A 23,530-nucleotide genomic window follows, 5' to 3' on the forward strand; every position below is an offset into this window, starting at 1 on the left:
CCTCCTGTTTTCCCACTCCCTAATCTCTGTCCTGCCTCCCCTCACTTCCTGTTCTCCCAGCCCAAATGCTGAGTTTTGGTATTTCCTTTTGCTAACTTCTCTTCTCAAGTTTTGTTCATCCATCGTAGCGGAAGAGGATGTGTGAATGTGCAGTGGCCAGCTAATTCACCATCATGCCGCCCTACTTCCACATGCACTCGGTAGTCCTTTTGGAAAGGAAGGGCAGGAGAGCTGTAGTAACAGCCTTGTTAGTACTGGATTGCCCTCTACTCTTTGGAGAAGGGAGTGGAGCAACACATGGGTGGTCTTAGGGCCCAACATTCCCCAACACTCTGTCAGTCTCAGGTCAGTCCTCCTCAAGCTGATCCCTTCAATATCTCCCAGGGACCCAATTCCTAGTCGATCCAGAAACTTGTGTTTGAGTTGGAGGTGTTTATAATACCAATAGCCAAAATTTGGTGAGTTCTTACTATGTGTCTGGCACTATTCTATATCACCTAGCCTTAATGCAGCATTTTATTTAACTCAAAGAAATCCTAAATGTATATCTTGTTGCTATCTCTACTTTACAGATGAGTAAAGTGAGGCCCAGAGAGGTTCAGTAACTTGTTTGAGGCCACAAAGTAGGGCACTAGGATGTGAATCTAGGCAATTCAAGGCATATACTGCCAGGAGTACTAAATAGAGTGAAAACTCCTTTACTTCAAGGATTTTATAGTTTAGTAAAGGCAGACTATGATAAGGGTTCTAAGTATCTTATTAACAAAGTGCTATGGGAGGAATGCAAGTGAGAAAGGGGTAAATCTGATTGGTAGCTAAGGAAGGGCTTCATGGAAGATTCCAGATGGAATGGAGGGCAGGTCCTTGCAGGCAGAGATGTTAGCAGGAATGAAGTACAGTAACAGAAAGTGTGATTACTGGAACTCACAGTGGGACAATGCAGCAGTTAATTCCAACCATACCCATCTTCCTTAGACTCTTATTTGTACTGGGTTGGCCAAAAAGTTAGTTTAGGTTTCCAAGTGACGTTATAGAAAAGCTTGAACAAACTTTTTGGCCAACCCAATACTTTGTTCTGTCAATTACTGGTTCCCTTTCCCTGTGCCCTCCCAGGAAAGACTCAACTATATCTCTCAAGAATTGAAGACTGTTTTTAACACAGTGACTCTTCAGCCACCTTCCACAGGTAACAAAAAGCCCAAGTAGCAGCTTCATGGAGACCTGAAACAAATATACCAGCCAGAGGACTCTTGAAAAGAATCTGCTGCACATCTGTAAGTTCTAAGAGCCAATGACACTAGACTCCTAGATTTATTAGGCATAATTAATGTTTGTTGAATTAAAGAGCCAATGAAGCTAAACCTCAAGCACTTATATAACATCTAAAAGCTGTGCAGCTAAGGGCTAACAAAACATTCACATAATTGTATCACTTTATTCTCTCAACAGTCTCATTAGGGGATAATGTTCCTACTGTGTGGATAAGAAACCTGGGAAGGTCATTTCCAGCCTGACAAGCACTAGATGAACTAAATTAACTCACGCAATGCCCATAGCAAGTCATGGTGAAAGCTTCATCACGTCTAATAGAGGAACCCAAGGCTCTAAGAGATTTAAAGCCATACTCATGACCATATGGAGCTTAAAGCACAAAGCTAGAACTAGAACTCAGCCCTCTGGTCCCAAAATGCATACTTTTTCTTCTGGTTGGCTACAGAATGACCGGAATACAACTATAAATAATAAACAGCATTTTGCTTTGCTAGTGTTCAAAAATCAAAACTACGAGGGTGAAAGAATATTGGGATTTGATTCATAACCAAATGGAAAGATAAATCTGTAGAATTAATTGAAACATCATATTTGGATCTCTCTTCATTTTTTAAGCCATTCTCAAACATGGAATTCTTCTTTATCATCTACAAAATTATCTCTTCTTTTATTCTTTTACAATCCAAAAATAAAAATCCAAAATGGCTCATGTGGCATGAATGACTTATGGAAAAATATGTTGATATGGACAAAAATCAGAATGAAGTCATAAAAATGAAAATGTGTAAGATTATAGTTAATATTTTTCTTTAAAATTTCAGATCCAAAAATGCATGTTGAACATTTCACATTTAAAAAAAAAGAGGAAGATTTATTTCAGCAATTAGAGTAAAACAAATAACTCTGAAGTTATAAAAGTTAAAATAACTGAAAAGGCAATTCAGCCACAAAATGGCCTCCCTAAAAGGATATCCTTTAAAAGATGCTGAAAAAAACACTGGATGAGATGCCCTGATGATGGGTCCAGAGAGACAAAGCCTGTCAGTGGTCAGGACTGGAGTTTAGGTCAAACTAGTCCTTTCATTTCTTAAGGTGAAATTTTCAGTTTCTGTAGCAGAAGAATGCCTTTGTTCTAAAGCAAAAATTTACTGTTGTAAACATCTAAAACACAAAGGCCATTTTGTGGAGGGGATGGAGGGAGAGCTTTTTCCAAATAAGCTAAACAACTAAATTCATATGAAATTCAAATATGCTCCTGTCCAGGAAAAGGTTTATTTCTACCACCAGACAAGAAAAGCAAAACAGGAAAATAGCACTGCAGTCAATTAAAGGAGGAAGGTAGGCATGGTTCCCAGGGACGAGGGTCTACCAATATCGGGAACTCTGCAGTGTGGTTTTCTCACACCATTTACTTGATTCATCTAATGCAAGTCAGTCTCATCGTGATAACTGAATTATGCTCTCCATTTTTTCTTGGTCCTAAAATAAAAATAGGAGGTCTGGAAATTTGGTCCAGAAGTGTTTTAGATTTTTTTTTTTTTTTTTTTTTAAGGTAAAGGGCAGTAAGGATTCCTTATCTGGAAAACAGAGGTAACTCTTAACAGGCCAGCTAACTGGTTAAGTCAGACAAGCTCCTTTCCTTGCTTAATGTGTACTGATAGGTGGCTTAAGTCAAGTTAGAAATTCTAAGTTTGACAGTTAGAGGCTATGCATTAGAATTGGGAGCAGCACTTCTAGCGTCCAAGCCTAGAGGCTCTGACTCTGGAAGCCCAGGCTCAAGGTAATTAGGACAGGTCTTTTAATGGAGGCAGGAGCTGCATATGGTAGTGGTAAAGAGTGGGGTTAAAACCCAGATGGAGTTTAACTCCTAACCCTCCTATTGACAAGCTATCTGATGGCACTGTACCTCTATTTTCTTATCTGTAAAATGGGAACAATAATAGTACATAATCTGCTGTCATTGGACTAATGTGAGGATTAAATAAGTTAAGCTGTATAAAGAGCTTGTAATATTATCTGATATGTGGCATGTAGTCAATAAAGGCTAGCTATGATTTTTCATGATCTTCATGATCTGGTTTCCCAGGCTCTACCTCAGTGCAGTAACTCAGAAGTGAGTCTCTTTCAGAGACCTGTGATTGTTGCTCGCCACATGTAAGCTCTCTGATAGCCTCTAACAGCTGATGCCAGGGAGTAGGAAGTTATATTAGCACTTCTAAGTTCACCCATAGAAACATTTATTTGTCCTTGAAAACAGCTTCATAGGTGCTGAGTAGCTGCACATGGAAAACTTTTGAACAAAGTGACCTAATCAAGAGGCACTGAAGTGTTCTGGCATTGGGAGGACCCCCTCACTTATCTAAAGACTAAACCAACAGAACTATAATTGTAGGAGTCAGACAGACATGACTAGAAATTAGAAAAATATCATCTGCTACTGACCAAGCAGATGGAGACCAGGCTTTAGGTCTATGGGCTGAGTGGGCTTGCTAATACTTCTCTCTGGATAGATAGATTATCCAGCCATAGATGAAGCTCTCTGGAGGATCAAAACTACCCAGACCCTCCCATCACCCCCACCATGGGGATTTACTCCTATAAAATGAATGCTGTGACCAAGCAGGTCAGAATGTTCTCTCTGTACACAGACAGAGCCTGAAGAGAAAGGGAAAAAGGAAGTGCCAGGTCATGCACACCTGTTACTGCCCCACACTTGACAATCAGAGAAGTCACTCCTGGGAAAGAGAGGGGAGCAAGCAAGGGGGTGCAAGATGCAGTGTTATTTTGTTGCTGTCCCTCCAAGTGAAAGCAAGAACAACAGGACCTAGGGAAGGGTTGGGAATAAATAAGCATTTCTGCCCCATCGCATGACCACAATGAAAAGGCTACATCTGCACTGCCCAATAAGGAAGCCACAAGTCACACGTGGCTGTTTAAATCTAAATTAATTAAAATTAAATAGAACTTAATTTTCAGTTCCTCAGTTGCATAACCAGATTACCAGGATTCCATATCCACAAGGTGCTTCTGACTGTTCTATATTTGGACAGCACAAACATAGAACATCTTCTTCACTGCAGAAAGTTCTACTGGACAGTGCTGGGACACATGGGTCACTGACTTCACGGGAACTCATCTAAATGTGGATTCATTTTAAACCAATGCTAACGATGTGTTTGTGGAACTGGTTTCCTGCCATGTGATGCCTGCACTTATACTTGACTCCATGTTTCATTCCACAGAAAGGTTTGCAATAAGAAGCAGTGTGTATACTATAACACAGAAAATACAACTAAATTAAAAACAAAGACCAAGGAAAGTGCAAGTTAGAATATTAAGGCTTCAGAAGGCAAGTTGGAACACAGATATACTATGGGGTCAGAGAAATAAGCACATCTCTACTTAAAGTGTGAATTTCTTTTTTTCTTTTTTTGACTTTTAAACAACAGAAATTTTATCTCTGATAGTTCCAGAGGCTGGGAATTCCAAGATCGAGACACTGACTGCAGGATGTCCTCATTCAGTGACAGCCATCTTCTTTCTGTGTCCCCATGTAGCAGAAAGGGTGAGGGAATTTTCTGTTGTCTCCTCTATAATATAGTGTGCTAATCCTACTATTTTTACTTTATTTATTTTTAATTGAAGGATCATTGCTTTACAGTATTGTGCTGGTTTTTGCCAAACATGAATCAGTCATAGGTATACATGTGTCCCCTCCCTCTTGGATCTCCCTCCCACACCTCCCTCCTCATCCCACCCCTCTAGGTTGTTCCAGAGCCTCTGTTTGACATTCTTGAGCCATACAACAAATTCTCGTGAACTTTTATTGAATGTCCTGTTCACAGACTAATTGCCTTAGCATGGGTTGCTCTCGAGAATCACTATACACAGAAAATGACTTAATGAAAGAAAACTGCTTCTGAAAGTGAATATTTAAGAGTCTCAATTGAGTTGTTCTCATAATTAGATCTTGGGGCCGTTTATGTTATCCTGTGGGAAAATGTCTCAGATTTAATGACGAACACAACTTGATAAATAAAATGGTATTAACACAAAAATTTTCCTGACTAATTTAATATGTTTGACATAAAGACTATATAGAATTTTTAATCCTGTTCTGAATAGCTTTTATATATAGCATTGCATTTAATATGATCTATAGTTAGTCACATATTTTAGTCTAAATTGATCCCTTGAATTTTATTAACGGAACTGTAACACAGGCATCTTGAAAACATAAATTATAGTGCATTTGCAAGACAAAGTAAAACCTCAAAAATAGCATTTAGTGAGAACATTCAATCAATATTTTCTGACTGTGATTATTCAGGAAAGAGCATTCATTTTCCTCTTTCTCTATCTAGTCTTTTCTCCTAAAATTCTGCAAATTAACAGTATTAATTCCATTATTAGGGGACAGTATTCCAACTACGTGGGAACGAACTATTTTTCAAGTATTCTGGAGCATTTTAAAAACTGTTATTTACATCAAACGATTTTAAATCTTTTTATCTATTAGTTTAAAAGACCCCAAAGAAAATAACAAGGTGACAATCACTCAGCCTGTCTGAGTTATCATGTTACTGAAAGTAATTAATCAATATGTCCTTAAAAGTATCTTATAATTGAGACATTTTAATAATGCTTCTTAGTATTCCCTCCTTAGTTATGCTAAATTAGTACAGATTTGCTGAATTTGCAAGTGTAAATAGTTTAGTACATATGCTAGTTTAACCTGAGACAACTTCTTTAAACAATAGGAAATACTCACAGCAACAAATTGGTTATTTTCTAATTTAATGATGTCTCCCACTTTGACGTTCATCCATTTTTCATTCTGCAATCTAAGAACAAAAACAAAATTAATTTTTTTTTCAGGAATAGAGAAGAATCAAGAGAATATATTCACAATACAGCATCATATAACAGAAGAAGCAAGTAAAACTTTTTTCCCAGAATGCTCAATTCAAAGAGCCTTGCATAACAAAGTCGTTTACCTGAGTGATGTGGGAACTAGAGAGAGGTCAAGCGAGGTGAAGTGATTTGCCCAAAGACCCAGTGAGTTAGTTATCTCTAGAGCTAGACTCAAAATGCCTAACTCTTGGCATGTACTCTTCCCACCACTCCATGGTGCCAGCTTTGTATAGCAGCTATTAACTCTTACTTGCAGAAAATTTTAAAAAAAAAAAGCTCAGGGGAAAGGAAGGGAATAAATTTAGTCATTAATACTCTTTTCAAATTCTATGTTAATAAATATAAAAACATCACGGCTGTTGTCTCAGAAGTCTGTTTAACTGGAGGCAATATATGAAGGAGACAGAGGCAAGGGACAGTAGTCCAGGGCAACAGCTAGAATGCAAGAGGAAAAGAATAAAAATTCTGGAAAGGACAAGAGCAGCAATCAATGACAAAAGAAGCCTTGGAAGACTGAACAAGAAAGACCACCTGCAAATCATCACAGGACCCTGGCCAAAGGACAGGCTTGGTGGCATTCTAACAGCTAGGATGAACAGCTCAGAATTGAGAACATGGTCAAGATGTTACACTGTTTTCTTTGAGGCTCAAGTATATAATGGAGTCCCAAGTCTACCTTCACCAAGTTCAAAGCGGTTTATGACAAAAAGCTGTAGTGTCTCGTTGGTCAGGCCCCTCTCAACAAGTTAGGACGACAGCCCATCTGGAAACACACCACCTGTGAGTATCAATGATGCTCTTTCTGAAGTTCTCTGAAATGTAAACCAGCTTTGTTTTCTGAGTTGGAAACCTTCATCACACCTCTTTCCTGGCAATTCCTTCTAGAAGAGAAGGCTGCGACAAGAAGGGCAGGTTTCCCAACAAGTTAAGGTGGGCAGGTTAATTTCATTGTGAAGTTTTTGAAAAACAACCTAATTTACTTGTTTTATAGGCTGGAAAACAGTTTTAAATATTTATACAACTGTGAAATATGCCTCACACTATCAACCCTGCTGGGTCATTTGGCTTAAACACTCAAAGAATTTCTCTTTAATACAGATCCAAGTACATGTTGTTCTGGAAAGTTTTCAATTGAAGCATTTTCATCTCTAGCCAGAATTCATTCATTTTTCCAGTGCCATACTTCTCTGCACTTTATCTAGTTTGATGACAATGAGAAAACCTAGGAAGCCTTTAAATCTCATTTTATTTCTTTTTACAGGTATAAATAGATTATGTGTTGGTCTGTTTCTCCTGGGGTATCTACTTTGAGGCATTAGTGACATTTCTCAGGGAACAGTATCTCAAATAAAATGAGACCAAGACAGAGACCATGTCTTTATTTATGGAAACTGCACTACTACTGAATTTCCCTGAAGTCTCTACCAAAAGTACCTCTGCATCAAGAAGATGCTGAGAAGGCACTAACTCTCATTTGCAAACTCTTATTCCTACTACCTGTATACTCTAAGCTCTAGGAAGGACCACATCCTACCTCTTCCACCCAAATGGAAAAGTCAACCCAAGTTAAAAGGAAACTCTATAGGATCTCTTATACATTTCAAAATGTACATTTAAGAATTAAGTAACAACACAGATAAGTAACAACAGCCACTATTTGGGGGGAATAAATCAAAACCTGAGTTTTCTTACTTAACTCTAACTTGTTTTTCTCTAGTGTTGTAATATTTCCCCCCATAAAACCGAAGCAATTGGAAAAGATGCTTTTAAAAGTCTGGTGGTATCCTTGGGAATTACTTGAATTAACTGCTACACTTGTAACAATAGTGAAATAAAATCCCCTTAAGAAAACAATCTGCAAAATCCCAAGGCATGGAAATAATTCCTGATAAGGAGGAATCTGATATGGCCAATATGGATTCCTACTGGGAAAATAAATCAGAGTGATAAAGCAGAGAAAATCGCTTTCCTCATGCTAGATCCTTGTGCTCATTCTCCTCTGACCCTAAGTTCAGTTCAGTTCAGTTCAGTCAGTCATGTCCGACTCTTTGTGACCCCATGAACTGCAGCACGCCAGGCCTCCCTGTCCATCACCAATTCCCGGAGTCCTCCTAAACCCATGTCCATCGAGTCAGTGATGCCATCCAACCATCTCATCCTCTGTTGTACCCTTCTCCTCCTGCCCTCAATCTTTCCCAGCATCAGGGTCTTTTCCAATGAGTCAGCTCTCTGCATCAGGTGGCCAAACTATTGGAGTTTCAACTTCAACATCAGTCCCTCCAATGAACACCTAGGACTAATCTCCTTTAGGATGGACTGGTTGGTTCTCCTTGCAGTCCAAGGGACTCTCAAGAATCTTCTCCAAACAGTGTGGAGATTCCTTAAAAAACTGGAAATAGAACTGCCATATGACCCAGCAATCCCACTTCTGGGCATACATACCGAGGAAACCAGATCTGAAAGAGACACATGCACCCCAATGTTCATCGCAGCACTGTTTATAATAGCCAGGACATGGAAGCAACCTAGATGTCCATCAGCAGATGAATGGATAAGGAAGCTGTGGTACATGTACATAATGGAATATTACTCAGACATTAAAAAGAATACATTTGAATCAATTCTAATGAGATGGATAAAACTGGAGCCCATTATACAGAGTGAAGTAAGCCAGAAAGATAAACACCAATACAGTATACCAATGCATATATATGGAATTTAGAAAGATGGTAACGATAACCCTATATGAAAGACAGAAAAAGAGACACAGATGTATAGAACAGACTTTTGGACTCTATGGGAAAAGGCAAGGGTGGGATGATCTGAGAGAACAGCATTCAAACATGTTTACTATCAAGTGTGAAACAGATCACCAGTCCAGGTTGGATGCATGAGACAAGTGCTCGGGGCTGGGGCACTGGGATGACCCAGAGGGACGGGATGGGGAGGGTGGTGGGAGGGGTTTCAGGATGGGGAACACATGTAAATCCATGGCAGATTCATGTCAATGTATGGCAAAAACCACTACAATATTGTAAAGTAATTAGCCTCCAACTAATACAAATAAATGGAAAAAAAAAAAAAGAGTCTTCTCCAACACCACAGTTCAAAAGCATCAATTCTTTTGTGCGCAGCTTTCTTTATAGTCCAACTCTCACATCCATACATGACCACTGGAAAAACCATAGCTTTGACTAGATGGACCTTTGTTGACAAAGTAATGTGTCTGCTTTTTAATATGCTGTCTAGGTTGGTCACAACTTTCCTTCCAAGGAGTAAGCGTATTCTAATTTCATGGCTGCAATCACCATCTGCACTGATTTTGGAGCCCAGAAAAATAAAGTCAGCCACTGCTTCCACTGTTTCCCCATCTATTTGCCATGAAGGACTGGATGCCATGATCTTAGTTTTCTGAATGTTGAGCTTTAAGCCAACTTTTTCACTCTCCTCTTTCACTTTCATCAAGAGGCTCTTTAGTTCTTCTTCACTTTCTGCCATAAGGGTGGTATCATCTGCATATCTGAGGTTATTGATATTTCTCCCAGCAATCGTGATTCCCAGTTTGTGCTTCATCAAGTCCAGCGTTTCTCATGATGTACTCTGCATATAAGTTAAATAAGTAGGGTGACAATAAACAGCCTTGACGTACTCCTTTTCCTATTTGGAACCATTCTGTTGTCCCATGTCCAGTTCTAACTGTTGCTTCCTGACCTGTATACAGATTTCTCAGGAGGCAGGTCAAGTGGTCTGGTATTCCCATCTCTTTCAAAATTTTCCACAGTTTATTGTGATCCACACAGTCAAAGGCTTTGGCATAGTCAATAAAGCAGAAATAGATGTTTTTCTGGAACTCTCTTGCATTTTCAATGATCCAGCAGATGTTGGCAATTTGATCTCTGGTTCCTCTGCCTTTTCTAAAACCAACTTGAACATCTGGAAGTTCACGATTCACGTATTGCTGAAGCCTGGCTTGGAGAATTTTAAGCATGACTTTACTAGCATGTGAGATGAATGCAATTGTGCAGTACTTTGAGCATTCTTTGGCACTGCCTTTCTTTGGGATTGGAATGAAAACTGACCTTTTCCAGTCCTGTGACCATTGCTTAGTTTTCCAAATTTGCTGGCATATTGAGTCACACACCCCTATTTGTATTTTACCCTCTACTCTCTAACTTATTAAATATTTCCAAAAATAGTAAAACACTTAGAATCAATCATCTGACCATTCTCTATCAAGATCTGACCATTAGTCTGCTAACATCATCCAACAGGCCAAAAAGGCAGAAAAGATTAATAATACCTATATGAACCCAGTCTCCCTTAGTTTATCTCACTCTACTCCTTCTTTTCTCTTGCCACCTGTCTGCCCTCTTCCCAGAACATGTACCTTGGAGCGCTTCTTCCCAAAAGGCCCCTTTGTAACTCCAGATACCTCTGAACACCTACTCTTGTCCTTGGTCACCTATCCATCTCCACCTATCCCAATGTAAAGTCCTTCCCTAAGAAGCAGCACTCCAAACACTTGGCTTCCGAAGTCTATGACTAACAGCATCTGAATCTTAAAAACCTGGGATATGCATGCACACATTTCACAGGACATAATATCACCTCTGTGACCAATGAGCCAAAGAGAACACAAGGCAACAATGCTGTCTGACACAAAATTTTTCTGAACTTGAAGTAAAATATTGTTTTGAAGGTACACAATCATGGGAGATATTTCCTCGAAACAATTATTATCAAAACTAATTACCAATATGACAAAAAAACAGCTAGTGGTATTCTTTGAATGTTGACCCTGACCCTAGCACTATCCAGCTACTTCATCAATAACTGACACAACAACACATTTGCCAGATTTTCAGATGGCCTCCTACCAAGTAGACAGCATAACCCTTACAAAGATGATTATGATAGAAAGCTACAACTTGGGACTTCCTTGGCGATCCAGAGGTTAAGACTTCATCTTCCAATGCAGGGGGCACAGGTTTGATCCCTGGTCAGGAAGGTAAGATCCCACATGCCTCAGGGTCAAAAAAAAGAAAAAAACAAAACATAAAACAGAAGTAATATTGTAACAAATGCAATAAAGAGTTAAAAATGGTCCACATCAAACAAATCCCTTAAAAAAAAAAAAAGTTATGACTTGAAAAGGCTACCAGAAACTGAACCAAGAAGAGGAGGAAGAAGTACAGAACATTATTTTGCAGAGGACAAAGTAATGTTCTACAGATGTAATTAGGGTCATGGAAAAAAAAAGGGCCTGGAGACACTGGTAAACCATATGTTCTTGGTTAAGCCTCTCATTTGAATATATATCTACAGAACAATCAATATGTATAATACAATTGGAGGAGTTTCTTAATGTTATTTCCTATTCCTTCTTACCAGATAATTATAACTGCACTTAACTAGGACCTCAGAGTACACTGCAATGAGCACTAAGGATCATAACTATAGAAATACCAAACTTACTAACAAATATAAACAGATAAAGATCTGCAAAGGAATTTAAATTAAATAGATTTTAAATCCCACCATAGTTTCTTTTCCTACCCACTGCCACCACCACTGACCACACAACATCAAAGACATATCAAGGGCTGGAGGGACAGATAGGAAAATTTCCATTAAAGCTTATCTTCAAAATACTTATAGACTTTTTCTAAGATTTTGGTTGGTGTGATCATTTCATTTTGTCATCATCCTGACACAACAAAACGGACATTCCCTGACTCTCCATGTGTGGTGCAACTGCTCTCAAGGGTCATGTTTGAAGCAAGTGTCCATCATGGCTTCGTGAAGGGAAAACAGGATGGCCTTTTGCACCGTGACAATGACACTTGGCTCCACAGACTCAGTATTTTTAAACTTTGCTTTTACATTTGTCAAGAAAAACCCTCCCATTTTAATAGAGGATTTGCAGTATACAAATACTCGGAAAGCAAGTTAATTCATTGTACTGAATCAAGAAATTTCAAGATTTTGAAATATGCTTCAGTTTCCAGGATCACAGAATTGCTTCAGATTTTGAAACTGACATAATTCAAAAACAGTTACAGTAATACATTAGGCTTTACCTTATAAGCACAAAGCCAATCACCACATAATAAGCCAAACTTCAAGATAAGAACTCATAAAATTTAAATTCCAAAGATGCCATAGAAGATACGGCATTAACCTGTCACAGAATAGTGACTAGAATTATCTTGAGGAAAGAAATTTTAAAAATACACCCACTAGCTATATATCTACTCTCAGAACATCAGAGAATCTGAGTTCTGAGAAAAGGTGATGAGAGATAACCACAGTATCTAAAAATTATTGATAAATTGGCCTGAACCTAATTCTTCCTTTTTTAAAAAAATGTTTATTTGGCTGTTCCAGGTCTTAGTCACAGCATGCAGGGTCTTTGATCTGGCATGTGGGATCTTTAGTTGCATCATGCAAACTCTTTGTTGTGTCATGTGGGATCTAGTTCCCTGACCAGGAACAGAACCTGGGCCTCCTGCATTGGGAGCAGAGTCTTAGCCACTTTACCACCAGAAAGTCCCTGAATCTGCTTTTTTCTGATAAGGCATGGCATACTAAGAGTTGTTACGATTTGCTGAGAAACTGCCTGAAGAAATCAGAGTGAGACAGCACCTACCATTCTCCATGTCACTGAACTTTGACACCAGAGGCTAGAAATCACCTGTTTACCTTGAGCAAGATCCCAAGTCCATTGCTGAAGCTTAAGGGACAGAAAGAGGAGATCTTCATCGGTCTCTTCAAGGCTCCTGTCATCCTTTCCAGAATCTAATGCTCCTGACTGCCCATGAGCAACACAGATTATCCTGAAAAGATTTCCTCAAAAGTTTTGCTGTGGTACTACATAGAGAAGATAATAAAGAAGGCCAGTGTAATTGACTTCACCTAATTAACCAAACAATCCACGTGAACTTGGTTTCTTCCTTAATCTCAAGCCCATGTCAGCTCTATAACATACAAAAGCATTCCTCTGCTCATACAGACTTTGTTTTATTCACTACTGTATCCTTGTATGTGTTAGTTGCTCAATTGTGTCCAACTCTTTGCAACCCCATGGACTGTAGTTTCCCAGGCTCCTATGTCCATGGAATTCTCCCAGCAAGAATACTGGAGTGGGCTGATATTCCCTTCTCCAGGGGATCTTCCCAACTCAGAGATTGAACCTGGGTCTCCTGCATTGCAGGCAGATTCTTTACCACTGCACCACCAGAACCTAGACCAATGCCTAATTTATAGTAGGCACTCAGTTTTTGTTGAATGAATAAGTAAATTAATAACTATAGAATCATTACTTCTAAAAACATTTGCTGATGATAGCATTTCCCTGAATGTCTGATAAGAATTATAGCAATGAACAATTTATTTAATGCTTCCAGGGACTGTGTTGGTTCCTCAATGTACAGGGTTGCCAAATAAAAATAAGTGTGTGAGTGCTCAGTCATTCAGTTGCGTCTGACTCTTTGCTGCCCCACTGACAGTAGCCCACCAGGCCCCTCTGTCCATGGGATTTCCCAGGCAAGAATAATGAGGTGGGTTGCTAGTTCCTTCTCCAGTGGATCTTTCTGAGCCAGGGACCAAATCTGAGCCTCCTCCATCTCCTGAATTGGCAGGTGGATTCTTTACCACTGAGCCACATCCAATTAAATTTGAATTTAAGACAAACAACAAATAATGTTTTAGTTTAAGTGTGTCCCATGCAACATTTTGGATATAGTTATATTAAAATATTGTCATTGTTTATCTGCATTTCAAATTTAACCAGAGGGCCTATATTTTGCTATATCTAGCAACACTGGATAGTATCTTATCTCTTTTTTAATCCTCCCAGCAGCCCTAAGAGATAGGTACTATTGCTACTCCCATTTTATTAACTTTACTCGGAAAAAAAAAGCTGAAGTTCATAGAGACTGGGACATTTGCCCTAGTCTTCAACATCTATCAAAAATTCAAACGCCCACGTACTTTGACATTCTATTTTAAAAAACTAATCATACCTATACAAGGATATACAAGGATTTTTTTCAATATTTATTTGTAATAGCAGTCTATGAGAAACCATAAGTGCCCATCAATAAGAATTAGATTAAAATACCAGGATACATCTATCCTATCATGCCTCATCTTCTCACTGGAATACAGTGCAACCACTAAAAAAAAATAAGATAGATCTATACGCGGTGATGTGAAATACCCTCCAAGTTACATTATTAGGTTGAAAAGGAGCGCATGCAGAACACTCATATGCACTGAAAGATTCTAACAGTTTTGGAGCAAAGATTTACATTTGCATTTGTCTGCTGTTATACGCATAGAAGATTTCTTGAAAGACACATGAGAAACTGTTCAGTGGTTGCCATTAGAGAAAGAAAATTAAAAGGAGAACTGGGATGTAAAGGGGAATCCATTTCATTGCATACTTTTCCAGTATGTTTGAATTTTTGGATTACACATATTGATATTTTAAAGGATAACTGGGGAGTAAAAATAGAAGAAAACTCCTCCAAGTTCACATGTGAGTGGCAAATCAGAACTGCAAAGTAAGTGATTCTGCCTGAATACAAAGCCATGTTCTTAATAAATCTATACTCATTACTCTTTTTTTTACTTTATTCTCTTTGATAATTATGTATTGTCTATTTAGAAAGAGGATGGCTCCTAAGGAGTTGAAGAGATTCAAGCACAGCAATAGTGTAGGCTCCCAGTGTTTAAATACAGCTGATTCAAAGCCAGCTTGCAGTCATGGTCCCCTGACACAAATGTCCATGGACAGCAGCAGTTTCTGGTTCTTTTCAATCCCCCTGCTGTCAGAGTCACACTAAAGTAAGAGATACAGTTTGTCCCTAATCCTCTATCAGACTGGTGAACAGGATCTCATTACACTGAGATTGAGCATAAGACAGCCACAGCCTTGTCTAACTCAATGAAACTATGAACCATGCCATGTAGGGCCACCCAAGATGGATGGGTCATGGTGGAGAATTCTGACAAAATGTGGTCCACTGGAGAGAGGAATGCCAAACCACTTCAGTATTCTTGCCTTGAGAATCAAATTGCCAACATCCACTGGATCATTGAAAAAGCACGAGAGTTCCAGAAAAACATCTACTTCTGCTTTATTGACTACACCAAACCCTTTGACTGTGTGGATCACAATAAACTGTGGGAAATTCTGAAAGAGATGGGAATACCAGACCACCTGACCTGCCTCTGCTATGCAGGTCAAGAAGCAACAGTTAGAACTTCACATGGAACAACAGATTGGTTCCAAATTGGGAAAGGAGTACATCAAGGCTGCATATTGTCATCCTGTTTATTTAACTTATATGCAGAATACATCATGAGAAATGTCAGGCTGAACAAAGCACAAGCTGGAATCAAGATTGCTGGGAGAAACATCAATAACCTCAGATATGCAGATGACACCACCCTTATGGCAGAAAGTGAAGAAGAACTAGAGCCTCTTGATGAAAGTGAAAGAGGAGAGTGAAAAAGTTGGCTTGAAGCTCAACATTCAGAAAACTAAGATCATGGAATCAGTCCCATCCCTTCATGCAAATAGATGAGAAAATAATGGAAACAGTGAGAGAATTTATTTTTTTGAGCTCCAAAATCACTGCCGGTGCAGCCATGAAATTAAAAGACACTTGCTCCTTGGAAGAAAAGCTATGACCAACATAGCTTTGACCAAAAAGCATATGACCAATATGCTGTCTAAAAGCAAGACAGCATATTAAAAAGCAGAGACATTACTTTGCCAACAAAGGTCTGTCTAGTCAAAGCTATGGTTTTTCCAGTAGTCATGTATGGATGTGAGAGTTGGACTATAAAGAAAGCTGAGCACCGAAGAATTGATGCCTTTGAACTGTTGGGTTGGAGAAGCCTTTTGAGAGTCCCTTGGACTGCAAGGAGATCCAACCAGTTAATCCTAAAGGAAATCAGTCCTGAATATTCATTGAAAGGACTGATGCTGAGGCTGAAACTCCCAATACTTCGGCCACTTGATGCAAAGAACTGACTCATTGGAAAAGACCCTGATGCTGGGCAAGATTGAAGGTGGGAGGAGAAGGGGACGACAGAGGATGAGGTGGTTGGATGGCATCACTGACTAGACAAACATGAGTTTGAGCAAGCTCCAAGAGTTGGTGATGGACAGGGAAGCCTGGCATGCTGCAGTCCATGGGGTCACAAAGAGTCAGACATGACTGAGTGACTGAACTGAACATAAGACTCGTATCTTTGGACTCTATTTATTTTCAAGAATGAAGATGTTTTCCTTCTTGTCCTCATTTCTTTTTAGCACCATGCTGATGCTGAGGCAGAACCACACATAGAGGTCATGGTATTGCTCCCAATTTGGAGGGAGAAAGGGTGAGAAAAGGGAGAAATGATTACAGTTAATAATTCCACATCATGGATAGTTTGGTCTAGAAATTTTATGAGAAAAAGTGCAGTATTAGAAATGCCTTGCCTAATTTATACAAAGGTCTTCCCAGATGGCTCAGAGGTAAAGAATCCACCTGCCAAACAGGAGATATGGGTTGAGGCCCTGGGTTAAGAAGATCCCCTGGAGAAGGGAATGGTTACCTACTCCAGTATTATGCCTGGGAAAGCCCATGGACAGAGGAGCCTGGTGGGCTACAGTTCATGAGGTTGCAACAAGTCAGATACAACTGAACGACTAAACAACAACAACAATTTATACAAATGCTTATAGAGTCTTTTGAGCATCATTTGGATGCAGAAATACACACACAATCTGGTCTTACTATTTTGAAAACAGAATGAACAATTCACTTACTAAGTTTTACCTGAGCAATAAGCCACTGACAGTTGTGCAGAAAATCTATTGTCTTTAATCATTTCTATAAACTGAAACATATCTTCTGAATGAGTCTCCCTAGAGCCCATCTTTTGCAATTTCTTGGTAGAAATCCATTAATAGATGGCTAATAGATGATGCAACCCCTAGGAAATTAGAAAAAAATTATCTCAAAGGAAGACTATTCCATCTGCTCTGATATACGAATGTTGAAGGAATACTTTCATTTGACCATGGAGCAAACAGAGTTATTTAGGTCCAAGTCACGTTCCTGGGCAGCAGAATCTGGAGGAAAATCTGTGTGCAAGAAGTTGATCAGCAAGTTCGCTTGGGAATAACACCTGTAGGGCATGAAGGAAAGCACTGGGCAGGGTGGGGAGTTGGGCTGCTGCTGCAGCTACATTAAGGGCACAGCCAACCCCAGGGGAGCTCTGAGCTGGAATGGGCCTCTAGTGTTGGATTAAGGGTTCCTGGCCTTTATACCTTAGCATATCCAGTCACTGGATGCAGTCCGGTCCCAGACACAAGCAGAGACTTTAATTTAAAAACAAAAAACTAAAAAAATAAAAATAAAAACAAAAAACTGCTCCTCAGCCAGGAGCAGTTTCCAGAGAGAGCTGACAGCTGAGGGCTGTGTGCAGGCAGCACACCCAGCTTGGGGAAATACATCCTGCATTCTGGAAGAGAAATTGGGGTGGCAGCAAAGCACATGGGAACTTTATCAGGACTGAAGGCCTACAGTCTGTTTTCCCATCGCCTCTAATGATGTTCTTAATCATCTTTCAAAGATAGGGCCAAATTAAGAGAGAAGCAAATATAGGTTAAACCAGAAAAAACTAGTTGCTTAATATATTAAGTAATAATGCATGGCATATTGACACAGAGCAAAGGTGTCTCTAGCGGGTGTGACCTGGTTTGCTCTAATCAGAGAACACAGCATCTCTGGAAACAGCATTCCCGACCCTGCAGCACACACAGCACAGCTGGGGATGTCACTGAAAGACGGGGAGTCACTGTACTCACAGGATTTGCAGTCATATTAAGTCCTAAACGATTTTAAAGAAAATGTTAAAATGTTACTTTAAAGTAGGCTCTACTATTTATCAGAAAGAGGATAGTGAATTTTTTATTCAATCAAAATCAACTGGCATGGGAGGTACTATCATCCGTCATTTAAGGAGTTCGAGACTGCTCCATACACACAGCATGTGCATTCTGAGTCAGGCACGGCAGTGAGTGTTGAAGCTACAAGTAGAATTAGACACAGACTATGGTTTCCAGAAACCTAGAGACTAGCGGGATATGAATATGGCTCTTCAATAACCCCAATTAAATCACTGTTGCCTTCTAATACCTGAAGCATGTGGATATTCTTCCACTCAGCATTGAGAAATACCTGTATTCAGGAGAATGACCTCAGTGTGAGATTATTTGCCATACAGCTGTCATCAAAAGCTGAAAACTGAGAAAATTGATAGGCCAGAGAAATTGTCTAATAAAGGATATATTAACTTTCATTCCTCAAGATATTCTCAGCTTTGTGCCCTTACACAGTGAGCTCATCAGAAAACTATATGCCTGGACTGTATTACTCTGGTCCCTCTAGACTTGGCTTCTCAGAATCATGACTTAAAGTCAGGCCAAAAGATTTCAATCAGGATTTACTTGTGGTCATGAGTAAAGTATCTCTGCTTTCTGAGATTTCAACCATTATGTCATTCACATCTTTCTCTCAGGACCAGGATAAATCTTACTGCTTGTAATTACTAGAATACATCCTTTCATTGGGCCATCAGTTTTGGACCCTAGATGCTTTCATTATGAGGAGAAACAAAGTTCAAGGTAATATTTGAACTTCATGAGAAACAAAGCCTAACGGATTGTTTAAACAAAAACTAGGAAATTTTAAAGTAAAGATTCTGTCCTTTGAGGATGACATTGTAGGGACAATCCTGATACTTGAAGAAACAGAATACTATTTAGAATGGACCAGAAGTTGCAATCAATTTTTTTGAATCCTTACACTTATCAAGAGGAGAATCTCGACCTTAAGTTTATGAAGGACATGATGTAACAGATGATGCTGTCAAAGTGCTGCACTCAATATGCCAGCAAATTTGGAAAACTCAGCAGTGACCACAGGACTGGAAAAGGTCAGTTTTCATTCCAATCCAAAAGAAAGGTAATGCCAAAGAATGCTCAAACTACTGCACAATTGCACTCATCTCACACGCTAGTAAAGTAATGCTCAAAATTCTCCAAGCCAGGCTTCAGTAATACGTGAATCGTGAATCTCCAGATGTTCAAGCTGGTTTTAGAAAAGGCAGAGGAACCAGAGATCAAATTGCCAACATCCGCTGGATCATCAAAAAAGAGAGTTCCAGAAAAACATCTATTTCTGCTTTATTGACTATGCCAAAGCCTTCAACTGTGTGGATCACAATAACCTGTGGAAAATTCTGAAAGAGATAGGAATACCAGACCACCTGACCTGCCTGCCTCTTGAGAAACCTGTATACAGGTCAGGAAGCAACTTGCATGGAACAACACACTGGTTCCAAATAGGAAAAGGAGTACGTCAAGGCTGTATATTATCACCCTGCTTGTTTAACTTATATGCAGAGTACATCATGAGAAACGCTAGGCTTGATGAAGCACAAGCTGGAATCAAGATTGTGGGAGAAATATCAATAACCTCAGATATGCAGATGACACCACCCTTATGGCAGAAAGTGAAGAAGAACTAAAGAGCCTCTTGATGAAAGTGAAAGAGGAGAGTGAAAAAGTTGGCTTAAAGCTCAACATTCAGAAAACTAAGATCATGGCATCTGGTTCCATCACCTCATGGGAAATAGATGGGGAAACAGTGGAAACAGTGGCTGACTTTATTTTTCTGGGCTCCAAAATCAGTGCAGATGGTGATTGCAGCCATGAAATTAAAAGACGCTTACTCCTTGGAAGGAAAGTTATGACCAACCTAGACAGCATATTAAAAAGCAGAGACATTACTTTGTCAACAAAGGTCCGTCTAGCCAAAGCTATGGTTCCAGTGGTCATGTATGGATGTGAGAGTTGGACTATAAAGAAAGCTGAGCACAAAAGAATTGATGCTTTTGAACTGTAGTATTGGAGAAGACTCTTAAGAGTCCCTTGGACTACAAGGAGAGCCAACCAGTCCATCCTAAAGGAGATCAGTCCTGGGTGTTCACTGGAGTGACTGATGTTGAAGCTGAAACTCCAGTACTCTGGCCATCTGATGTGGAGAGCTGACTCATTTGAAAAGACCCTGATATTGGGAAAGATTGAGGGCAGGAGGAGAAGGGGACGACAGAGGATGAGATAGTTGGATGGCACCACTGACACAATGGACATGGGTTTGGGTCGACTCCGGGAGTTGGTGATGGACAGGGAGGCCTGGCGTGCTGGGGTTCATGGGGTTGCAAAGAGTTGGACACAACTAAGCGACTGAACTTAACTGATCACAGTTGAAAGAGCCTATGTCATGACAACCAGAAGACACAGACTTGGGCCTAGGTCTACTACCAACCAGCCATGTCACTTGGGCAAGAAGTTAATCAAAACTGAAATTCCCACCTATGACCTACATTAATTGGCTCATACCAACTCCTCAGAATGCTTCTTTATACAGAATCCATTGGATTTAAAATGTGATAAACCCACCTGACATTGAAACATGTATCTTTGATGACACCTATGTATTTTATACAAGTTTATGAAGAATTTTATAAACTATAAAATAACATATACCTTAAAGTATCATGACTACTTTCTTATTACTATAAAGTACCTCATTATAAGAATGGTACATTCCAGTTTTTAAGTCTTTTAAAGAGCTATCTATATTTAGTATCTCCACTTCATATTGCCCATGCTTCTTTCTCCAATTAGAATTTTGTCTCAATCCCTCCATCTATAATCTCTCTTCATGATGTTAAATCCAAGGATCAGTTCTCAGTCTTCACTATACCCAGCACAGTTAACCATTCCCTCCTGCTTCAAACACCTTTTCTTTAAATCCAGAGCACTGTATTCCCTTGGTTTTCTTCCTACTTCATTAGTCACTCCTTCTTAAGCCCTTAGCTACTTTTCTCTTCTTCCCATCTTCAGAACTCCTCTCTCTGCTATCTAGAGTCTGGAGTCTCACTCTAAGTGGCCAGATGACTTCCTCATATATCTTCAGATCAGAATTCTCCCCTAAGCTTTTTCTGCTCAACCTACATCTCTACAGAAGGGTTACTATCTCACTAGAACTCTGGTTTCTAAGTCTAGTCAAAATCAAAACATAAAACAATCAATGTCACAATAACATGCTTCTTTCCCAGTTTTTCCTGTCTTGGACCTCACCCAAGAAAACTCCTCCTACTTTCTCTCTTCACACACCTCCATATGGCAGCACTCCTACTGACTCACTTCAAAATACATCTCAAAGTGTGGGTATTAGATAATGTTAAATGAGTACTGCTATTTCATTAAGTGTAGTTATGGTATTTTGACAAAATATATTATAAGTCCTTATCTGTTCAAGAGAAACACTAAAGCAGTATTTACTGACAATGTGGTATGACACATAGGGTTTACTTTTATTAATAAAATATTCCAGATAATAAAAAGTGAGAATGGATACAAAAATAGCAGAAAGTTGATGATGGCTGCAGCTGGGTAATATATAAAAAAGAGTTCACTGTACTGTTCTATTTTCATGTGTTTAAAAATCCATAATAAGATATATTTCACTTATTTTCTATACTACTACCACGAATTGATGATGGCACCATCATCATCTGTACAACAGTAGAAAACTCACAATTTGTCACTACCATTCTACACTTGCCCTTCTCTGCTGTCCACTATCCACACATCAGCCAGAGAGGTATTTTTGTCCATCATGCAATTCTCCTGCTTAAAACTAGCTTCGCATCACATTTAGTATAAAATTGGAATTTTCCAACATGATCTATAAGAACTGGCTCTTGGAAACCCCTCAGAACTCCCCTTTATCACAATACCCTAGCTAGAGTACACCTCTTACTGTTAAGTTCACTGACACTTTGGGGCCTTTATACTTGTTGTTTTTACCCAGATCTTGGCATGGCTAGCTCCCTCTCAAATCAAATCACATCTCCATAAGAGAACTTCTTTGGTCACCTTGTTTATTTGGTTTCCAGATTTGAAGAATCCCTTTTATCTTTTTAATTGAATTAAAATTCTTTAAATTCTATAGTGCTTTATAATTTTCAAAAGCTCCACACACATGATTTCATATAATCCCATAATAACCCCCCTTTTTTTAATCCCTTGACCCTTTATTGCCTCCTCTCCCCTCTCTTCACTGGTTACTACTAATTTGTTCTACCTGTGAGTCTGACTTCTTTGTTTTATTCACTAATCTGTTGTATTTTTTAGATTCTACATATAAGTAACATCATAAAGTGTTTGTCTTTCTCTGTCTGATATTTCACCTAGCATAATGCCCTCCAAGTCCAATCATGTTGTGTAATGGCAAAATTTTCTTCTTTTTTATGGCTGAGTATTCCACTGTGTGTGTACACACACACACACACACACACACACACACACACACACACACACACATGCATATCACATCTTCCTTCTTCATCTATTGATGGACACTTAGATTGTTTCCATATCTTGGCAATTGTAAACAATAATGCTATGAACATTGGGGTGCATGTATCTTTTCAAATTAGTGTTTTCAGAGGGTTTTTTGACTATATACCCAGGAGTAGAATTGCTAGGTCATACATAGTTCTATTTTTAGTTTTTTGAGAAATCCTCATACTGTTTCCACAGTGGCTGATGCTACAGTTTATATTCCCACCATCAATGTAGGAAGGGTCTCTTTTCTCCACATCCTTGCCAACATTTTTCATTTGTGGTTGTTTTTTTTTTTTTTTTTTTTTTTTGGCGATAGCCTTCTGACAGGTGAGAGGTGATTTCTCACCATGGTTTTCCTTTGCATTTCCCTGATGATTAGAGATGTTGATCATCTTTTCATGGGCCTGTTTGGCCATACTATTTAAAATCATCTACCCAATCTTTCATCCTACTACTATCTTATTATTCTATTTTGTTTTCTTAGTTGCATTTATAACAACCTGAAACCATATTACTTATTAATATTTTGTTTATTGTCCATCTGCCCCACTATGTAGTTCACTCCTTAGGACAAGGATTTGTCTGTCCTGCTCATTTCTACATCCCTACCATGTAAAACAGTGCCTGGCATATATAAGGGGCTCAATAAATATTAGTTGTTTGAATATTTGAATGGATTAGCTACTTACATAGTTACTCATACTGTGTGCTTAACACACTTAGCTCTAGGGTTGCAGTGAATAATAGTTCCATACGGCTACACCTGTCTGTGGGAAGGCCCTAAAAATCTAGTAGAGAAAAGCACAAGGTGCAGAAAGAGTAAACATAGAATGAATCCTTGCAGGGCAAAGGGTAACA

At 39.1% G+C, this 23,530-nt stretch overlaps 1 protein-coding gene across 6 annotated transcripts in view; it reads right to left on the reverse strand.

Moving 5' to 3' along the window:
• Positions 1–23,530, reverse strand: part of ATP8B4 (ATPase phospholipid transporting 8B4 (putative)) — a 305,125-nt gene that overhangs the window by 129,415 nt on the left and 152,180 nt on the right. For all 6 annotated transcript variants that reach the window (XM_061157127.1, XM_061157129.1, XM_061157123.1 and 3 more), the window contains exon 7: positions 6,044–6,116. In XM_061157127.1, coding sequence (XP_061013110.1) covers positions 6,044–6,116 — 73 coding nt within the window. The remainder of the gene's footprint in view (positions 1–6,043; positions 6,117–23,530) is intronic.

The sequence above is a fragment of the Dama dama genome, chromosome 12 (genome assembly GCF_033118175.1).
Source record: "Dama dama isolate Ldn47 chromosome 12, ASM3311817v1, whole genome shotgun sequence".
Classification (NCBI taxonomy): domain Eukaryota; kingdom Metazoa; phylum Chordata; class Mammalia; order Artiodactyla; family Cervidae; genus Dama; species Dama dama.